This window comes from Salvia hispanica, chromosome 6 (assembly GCF_023119035.1).
Source record: "Salvia hispanica cultivar TCC Black 2014 chromosome 6, UniMelb_Shisp_WGS_1.0, whole genome shotgun sequence".
Lineage (NCBI taxonomy): Eukaryota > Viridiplantae > Streptophyta > Magnoliopsida > Lamiales > Lamiaceae > Salvia > Salvia hispanica.
In genome coordinates, this window is record NC_062970.1 from 26,398,330 (window position 1) to 26,408,283 (window position 9,954).

The window sequence follows — 9,954 nt, forward strand, 5'->3', positions numbered from 1 at the left end:
CTATTTTTGTAGTTCATGAAGAATAGAGTTTTTTAATAAAAAATAATTTCATAAATGATTACTAATATTATAAGTACTATAAATATATGCATATTTATGGAGCTAATAAATTATTTTGTATTCTTAAATTTTAAAGATCATTACTACAAAGAGAATCGGGAAGAATTAATGTGAAAAGGATTATATTTATGGGGCATAATTTATGAGATTTACACAAATTAGAAAGAAGTAAAACATGATGTTGTCTACTCTTTATCTATAATAATATTGAATCAAAATTTAAAATATCATTAAGTTGAATTGAAAATGATATTGATTTTACATAAATGGTTATAAGGCTATAAATCATATTGAAAGATGACCAACATTATTTTCCTTTTCCAAATTATCAAGTTATTTGTCCTCATATATACGGACGGACGTATGCAATAATAACCACATCTTGTATTCTAACAAAGACCGAATATGGACCACGTCACTCTAAGATCTATCACCTTTAAAATTACCCTTTAACGTCATAATTTACTCCCTCCGTTCTATAGTAATAGAGGTATTTCATTTTATGCACTCGTTTTGAAAAAATAATTATAAATAGTTGAGGTGGAGAAAAAGTAAAGTAAGAGAGAATATTATAGATAAGACTCTTCTCTACATTATTCTTTTTCTTACTTTACTCTCTTCTCACTTTAACTATTTATCATCATTTTTTCAAAACGAGTGCAGAAAATGAAATGACTCTATTACTGTGAAACGGAAGGAGTATTAAATTTGGTTCCCACATGACATCTATCCTAGTCGTTTGATATTATAATAATCTAAGATGGATATTTGGTCTTAATTTAGATATGATTCAATTTTGATCACACAGTAATATACTCCTTCCATTCCACTTTAGGAGCCATATTTAGTTATGACACAGATTTTAAGAAATGTAAAGAAAAATGAGTTGAATAAATTAGTTGAATATAAGTCTCATTTATATATATCTAATTTTATAATAAAATATAAGTGAAATAAGTTAGTGGAACGTGAGACCTACTCACCATTTATAATAAAAGTGAAATAGAATTCTTATTATGAGACAGACCGAAATAGCAAAATAAGACTCTTATTGTGGGATAGAGGAAATAACTACTAACATAGGCTATTATATACAACTAAAAAAACAAAAAAAAAACTAGAGAAAATGTAGCTCCACGTCCGCACCTGGGCCCAGGCCCACCGCCAATGCAGCTTCCAGGTTGCGGTTGGGCCTAAAGTTTAGGCCACTTTGGGCCTTTCTAATATTATCTTCAAAATATATGGCCATCAACCCTTTAATGTAATAGAGTTTAATAGAAAGTAGAAGTTGGAGGGCTAAAACTTGGATTCTGCGAGGCAAAGGTAGAGTAGTTATAACTAATTTGGATAAGCAGTATTTTAGATCATCTTTTGCTCATGTTTTTATACATTGTAGTAGTAATCAATCAATAATCATGCGTTCCGTAGTTCACCTTAATTTTAACTGACATTCACTTTTCATTATTGATTTCATTGTTTTGCTTATATGAGAACAATATAAAGCAGTACTACTATTTGTAATGAAATCATTTGAAGGTTTTTATTTCATAGATTTAGATAAGAGATTTGTATAGTAGTACTGTATTAACTCTAAGCCCAGTTCCCAAACAGACCCAATTTATGAAAGCCCAACAACAAAAACAGACCCCATTTTCATTTTCATAATAATAATAATAATAAGGCATTATACAAATAAGAGCGATAATTTTGAAGTGCAAGTATTCCTCATCCATTCATTGGAAATCAAAATATCATAGTTTCTCTCTCCTCCACTTATCTACCTCAAACACAGCCCTCGCGCAACACACATTCTGTGTGATTCTGAGTATTCGCCATGGCCGGAGTTCTAGAAACCCTAATCGTACCACGCGCCTCCGCCCTCCCCTCCGCCTCCGTCCGATTTCCCCAGCTGAGGGGTCTCAAGATGCTCCCAACTCGCTCCTCCGCAAATCTGAGGACCAATCACAAATTTGCTCCACCTCGCACTAGAATCGTATGCGAGGCGCAAGACACAGCAGCTGTTGGAGGTCTGTTTTGTTGATTTTATGCAATTGATAGAGGGAATCAACGTTATTTTTAATTGAATTAGTATCTTGTAAAACTGCAAACACTTAGGTTTCAATTCCCCGTGCTTAATTTAGTGTTTCGATGTATTAATTCCAGAATCTGAGCTCAATTTTCCTTTCTCTCATGGTTAATAGAATTGATTATACTCGAAGAATGCAAAATTAGCAGAATGCGAGTACATTAGGTGGATCTCTAGGGACCGTTTACTATTGAAGATTCACATAGATATATAAAAATATGCAGGCTAATATATTGTTTACAAGCATACATTTAAAAGCTGGGGATATTATAAGGCTGTTCATAATTTCTGCAATTTAGGATAACTTTGATTTATATCCAATTGAAAGAGGTAGGATTGGAGATATCCTAGTGACGAAGATGAAGTTGTTATGCACTTGCCCCCTTTAACTTCTTACCACTCAAGTATTGTTTGTATCGCTCATTCAAGTGTGAACATTTGTTAGATTATTCATTGCACGTCGTGGATAGGAATAGGAATAGGAATTTATCAAAAAAAGAATCATGTTGTTGTACAATTCGACCTTATGAAATGGCTTATCATTAGTTTCTTAGCAACTGCAGTGGCTGCTGTTACTGATCCGGACTGGCAATCTAATGTGATCGAATCGGATTTGCCGGTTCTTGTTGAGTTCTGGGCACCATGGTGTGGGCCATGCCGAATGATCCACCCTGTCATCGACAAACTGGCCAAGGACTATGCTGGGAAGCTCAAATGCTTCAAGGTCAACACCGATGATTGCTCAAGCATTGCAACACAGTATGGGATCCGGAGTATTCCCACTGTCATAATCTTCAAGAACGGGGAGAAGAAAGAAGCAGTCATCGGTGCTGTTCCAGAATCGACGCTGACAACTTGCATAGAAAAATACTTGTAGAACTGTAAGTGTGTGCACATTGTATGTATCTTCTCAGAATTCAAGCTCTTTCCTTTACTTGTCGACATTCCCAAAATCAATGTAACAAACCTTATGAAAATAATGTATAGTGATGCAGATTTAAAGCATCATTCATATTTGTATTATTGGATTCTTAAATCCTCTTGTAAGCGTTTGGCTGATTACCTGTTGTCTTTCAGTTTTCATATCTGTATACATAGACATCTGATGATGACTTGTAAACATTCTATTGATTCCTTAATGTGAGAAGTAGCAGTGATATTATGAGGGGAAAAATAAAAAGTAGTAAAGGTTTTGGCTGGTGAAATTATGCCAGTGTAGTCAGTGAGCATCGTGATTATGCTTCTTGATAATGACTTTGACATTTATGCAAAAAGAATGCTGATTTGAGTATATAAATTCTATACTTAGGATCTTCACTTGCATCTTTCACGTTATTTAAATTTCAAATAAGTAGTACTTTAAATTTCAAATAAATAAAGATTTTCAAGTAATCTTGAGTTTGCTGGTAGTAGACAGACTCATCTACATTCTACACCATCATGACCACCGATTTTAAGCTCACTTATGAAAACTAAATACTTGTTTCCTACGGTAACTGTATTTTACTCCCTCCGAACAGGAGTCATATTTTTCAATTTTAATCTATGTGCAAATAGGAGCACCATTTCATTTTACTTATAAATGATAAAAGACCACACATTTCATTATCCCATTTCACTCATATTTCATTTAAAACTATACATAAGTGGAACTCATATCCCAGTAACTTTTTCTACTCACTTTTCTTAACATTTCTTAAAATTCGTGCCGAAAAGAAATGGGACTCACGTGCACTATATTTCACTCCCTCGTCCACGTTTAGAAGTCTCATTTTTTCCATTTCGGTTCGTCCGCGGATATAAGTCCCAACTTATTTTGAGTATAAATGATAATAGACTTCACATTCCACTCGCGTAGTAGGACTCATCCTAATAACTTTTTTCAACCTATTTTCTTAATCTTTCTTAAAATCTGTGCTAAAAAGAAATAAAACTCCTAATAACGGACAAATAGAGTAAATTTATTTTGTAAGGTTATTTTTTCAGATTGTTTGGCAAAGACCTAGTGATATGCTTGATATCAAATTTTCAATAACTGAAGACAAGATACAACACTGCTAGTATAACGTAAAAAGTACTAATTCCGTCCACAAAAATAGACAAAATTATAAATAACACGAATTTTAATACACAATTAATAAAGTAAGAGAGAAAAAGGGAAAAGATGGTGAAAGCAATGTTAGTAAATTGTGATGTCCACATTTAGAATGTCGTACAGGGTTAGCATTTATTTAAAATATTTAGAATTTATTTAATTTTGGTGGATTGTGAAAGATGATAAAATTGGTAAATTTTTGTGCACAGAGTTAATATTACTTTCTGACTGAGCTTGAAAAAATGTGAAACGTCCAAGTAATCATCATTCATCAATGACTTCGCTTTTTTAAATGTGCAGTGGGGGCATAGCTACCTAGTACTAAGGGGGTAGGGGGAATCTATTGAGAAATTAGAAAAATTAAACAAAGGCTACAGTAGATTATGAAAACAATAACCAATATTAACCATCAAAAAACATCAAGGCAAACAACTCAATGGAAACTGAGTCGCAAAGCAGCTGAGAACCTAACCGTCAACCGGTGTCTTCATCTTCCTGTCCGGTGTTGTCGAGGAGTTCTGTGTTTGGGCCTGACCAAACACAGATCTGCATCATCAACGAGAATCAGATTAAGACACATCATACAGCCATAGATCTCCCCCTCTTGTATTAGGGCATTAGGCAGATCAGATATCTATTGAGTTACAGCGTATAAACTGAGAGCAAACATGGCTAAAATATAGCCCTTTCGATTGTTCATCGAACTAGACAGATGGTTCTATGAATTAGCACACACGCGTACGAAGTGATAGTAATGCCATTGAAGGAAATAGTAGCTTTTACAAATAGACAATAGAATTGTAAAAGGTTTATATAAATGAGAAAGCTGCAACTCACCCACAGGTCGAACATTTCTTCTGATGCTTGCAGAATATAGATAAACATACCGAACAAATGTAGCCCATATCAATTGTGTTTTTGTGGCAGAAACACCTGCACATTGATAGGATAATTAGATCATATCTCTGGTTGAGAAAAGGTTCAGCTCTGCATGAGTAATAGTGTCTTGCAGTAAACGAACGGCCAAATTCAGAAATTAATCTAATGAGCAACATGGATGCAAGAGGTACAAGGACCGAAGATTCTAGTCTATTAAGGAAAACCAAAATATAAATTTGCATATGGCATATGGACCAAAAAGTAATACGAGGAGTGGGTTTTAACTAACATCCCTTGAGATGGAATTTAAGAAAAATAGACTATGAAAGATGCAAATTATATGTACAAGACATAAAGTAACTTACGATGCACGAAAGTCTACTCCAGCAGGCTTAGGAAGTTGTAAAAAGCAACGAGAATGCAAATCAGTAGCAAACACAGTCTGCATGTGACAAAAGTCTCTTTTTTGGTTAGTTTAAGAATATGGTAGAAAAACATCTGGAGCCTGCAAATCTATTCTTTGAATTCCACAGATCTTACAATCAACAAATTGGTTAACATAAACATTGCAGTCTGAGTTAGATTTTTCTTACTCTAGGCAACTAAAAAAAATCCAAGCTAGAGAATTATATGCAATTACCGAAAGATACTGAAATAGGCCATCGAATATCTGCGGCTTCAGATATACACCACCAGTTATATAAGAAGCCTGTCGAAAATTATGCATGTTATTAACCAAAATGCCAAAGAGAAGCTCAGCATTATCATTTTATAAATGCATAAATTAACAAATAAATTGATATCATCAAATTGATACACTACCTGCTGCAGGAAAGCAGAGTGTTGAGCTCCCAGCACACATGAATCAATAGGAACCTGAAAGAGGATCGATGTAGAGAAAATTGGCCAATGATCTAAAAGATATTTTTGGTTATTGCATTGTTGGGTGATGAAAATCAGGCCAACGTACAGAGATTAATAAAGGAATGATGGATAGCTTATGATACTTGATATTTGTACATCTGATCACTTTCCTTAATTAGGCTGGTTTCCTTTTGTCTATACATGTACCTAAGGTAATAGGCTTGTACAGTTTTTTCACTCAGCATCGATGAGTACTTCTGTTAGGAAACCCCATCCAAGGTTTAGGCAAAAGAGCATGAGAAAGACCCCACTTTTGTGCTTCTTTAAATTCTTAGGTAAACGTACTGCCATCGTGCAAGTACATTACTTATTACTTAAAAGAATACCATATTGTACAGAATTTCTACACTACCATAATTTAGGTATCAATAGCATCCATATTTCAGGGGACTGATGAAGCTTCTACATCAAATTCAAAGTTATGCTCAACGCTAATGATGTAAGATAGTTCCTTATGGCCAAGAATATGAAAAGTACTGGCGGTAGGTTTTTCTGTTAAAAAAAACATAAGATATTGACGTAGGCAACCTGTAGTTGGCCTTGATTTTTATCACCAAGCAATACAATAACCATAGAGACAGATGGATTCACATGATCCACAGTAAGGTCCAAATACAATTTGCTTCTCTTGCTCTTCATATAGCAAGCAAAAGAAATTTTCTTTATTAACTTAATCACATGTTGATTAAATTAAGAATGCATTTATTAAATGAAAACTGAGAATAGAAAACGTACCATTGATCGCTGAGCAGAGAAAATTGAATTCATGATGGCTACATATCTGCAGAGAACAAAGAGTCAGCACAGGTACTAACAAAGGCAAAAGTACTCTTTTTAGATTCATTAAGAAAAAAATAAGTACATACTGTCCAGGTCCATCTGGAGATCCATGTAAGCATAATATCTGCAATAGTAGATTTACTTAGACTTTAGAAATTACGTAAGATTTGACGAAACTAGGAAATGAATACAAGATCTCAGTTCAGAAAAAAGGACTAGTGCAAACATAAATCATTCAAAGAACTAATGATGATGCATTTACAAGGCATTCAGCGACTGGTCAAACTGAGGAAGGATAAGGGATGTGAGGCATTGGACAGGGAGAAGTTACGACAGGGTGAAATGTGACTTTGCTGTCAAGATTCTCAGCTCACCTTATATCTAGTCCAACTACAGTTTGAACGGCTAATCTTGATTTTTAGTACTCCCTCTGTCCCATTGAAAATGAAACGTTATCCTTTTTCGGTTGTCCCATTAAAAATGAAACGTTTCCTAAAATAGAAATAACATCATCTCTGCTTTTTCCTCCCTCTTTCTCTTTCTTCAATAACTCACAAAATAACACTTCATAAAATTCCGTACTGAAAACCAAATGTTACATATTTAATGGGGCGGAGGGAGTATTTTTTTGTTTCCAATAAGAAAAATTCACCGCAGAGCGAAATAAAAGCTAAAGTCTTATAACTTCATCAATTTTTTATTATTCTATTATTCCCAATCAAGAATACAATGTCTTCAGTAGCTACTCCACCATACACTTACCCGTGGCTGAGGATGAAGTGGCACTGTTCGGAAGACCCTCTGAATATCTATTTGGTCTCAAGGTCATGGGAATCAAATAATACAATATTAAAATAGACAACCACTACAAGAGAACATTAGCAAAAATGAGCTGAATATCCATGCATCTCAAACCAATGAAAAGGAAGAATAGGATACAGCAAAGCGCCATTGAGAGGGAACCAGATAGAAGTGAGAACCCTGGGCCATCCACAGTCTCTTCACGACATAGTTCCTGATCATTGTCCACAAATTCCTCCAATTTATGCAGTAAATCCTCTGCCCGTTTATTTTGGTTCTGTGGGTCTGATGAATCAAATATGTAACCACAAGAATTATAACCAGCTGCAATGACAACCACTTGATTCATCTGATTCAGCAGAAGTATAGAATTCAAAAATGCAAGTACCTGCATAGAAAAATATCCCATTACCTGCTTCACCTATTGAAACACAGCACTAAACTATGAATTTTTCATAGAACTAGAAGTGAAGAAGCTACACTAAATAAAAAAAAAAAAAACTACCTCCGTCCACAAAAAAATAGACTAATTTTACCATTTCGGGCCGTCCACCAAAATTAGACCAATTCTAAATTTGGAAAGTTTTTAACGAATAATAACCCTAGGGCCTACACATCATTCTAAATGTGGACCCCACAATCCACTACCACTACTTCCACAACTTTTTCCTTCCCTCTCTCTTACTTTACCAATTGATCATTAAAACTCGTGTCATTCACAACTTGGTCTAATTTTTTATAGACGGAGGTAGTAGAATTATTAAAAGCTGCAAAGAAAACTCCATTCAAATTCGAAAATAAAAGCACAAACCATGATTTTGTTTTCATGAACTAATGAAACTACACTCAGTAAAGGAAATTACATGAGTCAAGAACTTGGAGAAGGGAAGCGTGGATTGAGCCGAGTTCCAAAAGAATGGGTTCGTGTCAATTAGTACCATTAACAGACTCACATCATCTGCAAAATCCAAATTGCTTATCACAATAAGGTCAGATAAGAACATGAAAACTGAATGCATACATACTTCATAAACAATGCGAATGATTTCCTGATACACAGATAGAAGAAAAGAGGACCTGCGTAGAGCTTGGATGAGACAGGAGTCATCTTCGCTCTGTTATCTGAAATTCAATGAAGGAGCAACAATGAAGCTTCTAGCAAATTTAAAAAAATAAATAAATCATATGAAAATCAATCACAAGCTGCATATTTGTGAAGTTCGGTAGTGCTTTGAAGATGAAAGTTAATTAAGGCTCACATTTAGGGCTTTAGGAAGTGGGGAAGATGGAAGCAAATTAACCTTCAATAGCGACGGCGGCGGCGGCCGGTGGCTATTGACGATGGTCGAAGCGCAAACCAGATTCAGACGGCGGCGATTACGCAGAGACGACGATCACTACGGCGGCAACCGGTGGCTGTGTACAACGAGCAAGGGGTAGTTTAGAAGCAAAAATACTATAGTGTCCAACCATTATGTTTTTAACAAAATATAATCACATTTTTTTGAGTTTTTATTTCTTTTATTGATGATTTTTATAAATAAATTTATTTTTTTCCCTATACAATATATAAAAGGAGAGTTTTGGGCGTATTTAGAGAAATAAGAGGAATTTTGGGGTTATTTAGGTAAATAATTTATAATTCAATTGTAATCATTCTAAAAGAATCGTAATTGCATATAATTATTTTTAAATAATCATAATTTAACACAAATTTGAATTCCATAATTATAGGGATACAATTTAACTAATTTATTTTATTTCCCTATAATTAATCCATGAATATGATTTTAAATTTAATTAATTATTATAATCTATTCCAAATAAAAGTAATCATACGATTCACGGATAGAGTTCTGTTTTAATGGTGCATTATGTTTTCTCCCTTTCATTAGTATTTTGTTTGTTACTCAATGTAGATTTTATCATCTACGTAGACATTCCCGGTGTTGTAATCACAAATTTGAATTACATAATTGTAGGGATAGAATTTAACAAATTTATTTTGTTCCCTATAATTTTGGGAGGTTTCTATCAAATAAAATTAATGGACAGTTAAAAATATTTTATGTATATCTATACAATATATAAAAGTGGAGTTTTGGAAAAATTCACAAGATTGCCATTTAATTTAAAAAATTATATTAAATTAAATATATATATATATATGTATATATAACCTATATATATATAGAGATGTGATCATATCATAACCCTCAAATCACATGATAACTCTATAACCAAATCTGGACCACACATATTTTATAATCTTGTGGTTGAGATTCAAACTTAGATTTACTTAATAAAAAAAGGCGCAGAGGGTAAATAT

The 9,954-nt window shown here is 33.8% G+C and overlaps 2 protein-coding genes across 8 annotated transcripts in view; one reads left to right on the plus strand and one right to left on the minus strand.

The window, feature by feature from the left end:
• The first annotated feature begins 1,776 nt into the window (after nucleotides 1-1,776).
• Nucleotides 1,777-3,169, plus strand: LOC125196951 (thioredoxin 1-like). Of its 2 annotated transcripts, none has more exons than XM_048095616.1 (2): nucleotides 1,777-2,087; nucleotides 2,701-3,169. In XM_048095616.1, exons 1-2 carry the CDS (start codon nucleotides 1,895-1,897, stop codon nucleotides 3,021-3,023), a joined length of 516 nt encoding a protein of 171 aa, XP_047951573.1. In that variant the 5' UTR covers nucleotides 1,777-1,894; the 3' UTR covers nucleotides 3,024-3,169. The 2 variants fall into 2 exon arrangements, with proteins under 2 accessions (XP_047951573.1, XP_047951574.1); XM_048095617.1 differs by having other exon boundaries at nucleotides 1,780-2,087; nucleotides 2,710-3,169.
• A 1,315-nt stretch (nucleotides 3,170-4,484) lies between these two features.
• LOC125192435 (general transcription and DNA repair factor IIH subunit TFB4) overlaps nucleotides 4,485-9,954 on the minus strand; it is a 7,706-nt gene continuing 2,236 nt past the window's right edge. For 2 of the 6 annotated variants that reach the window (XM_048090004.1, XM_048090005.1), the window contains exons 3-12: nucleotides 8,489-8,583; nucleotides 7,764-8,013; nucleotides 7,587-7,633; nucleotides 6,911-6,948; nucleotides 6,780-6,825; nucleotides 5,943-5,996; nucleotides 5,761-5,829; nucleotides 5,486-5,562; nucleotides 5,079-5,174; nucleotides 4,485-4,787 (exon numbers count right to left, since the gene is read on the minus strand). In XM_048090004.1, the coding sequence (XP_047945961.1) occupies nucleotides 4,709-4,787; nucleotides 5,079-5,174; nucleotides 5,486-5,562; nucleotides 5,761-5,829; nucleotides 5,943-5,996; nucleotides 6,780-6,825; nucleotides 6,911-6,948; nucleotides 7,587-7,633; nucleotides 7,764-8,013; nucleotides 8,489-8,583 (851 nt within the window). In that variant the 3' untranslated portion in view covers nucleotides 4,485-4,708. Of the gene's footprint in view, nucleotides 4,788-5,078; nucleotides 5,175-5,485; nucleotides 5,563-5,760; nucleotides 5,830-5,942; nucleotides 5,997-6,779; nucleotides 6,826-6,910; nucleotides 6,949-7,586; nucleotides 7,634-7,763; nucleotides 8,014-8,488; nucleotides 8,584-8,650; nucleotides 8,671-8,702; nucleotides 8,748-8,884; nucleotides 9,086-9,954 lie in introns of those variants that run through there. The other 4 variants (XM_048090001.1, XM_048090002.1, XM_048090003.1 and 1 more) reach the window with 4 other exon arrangements.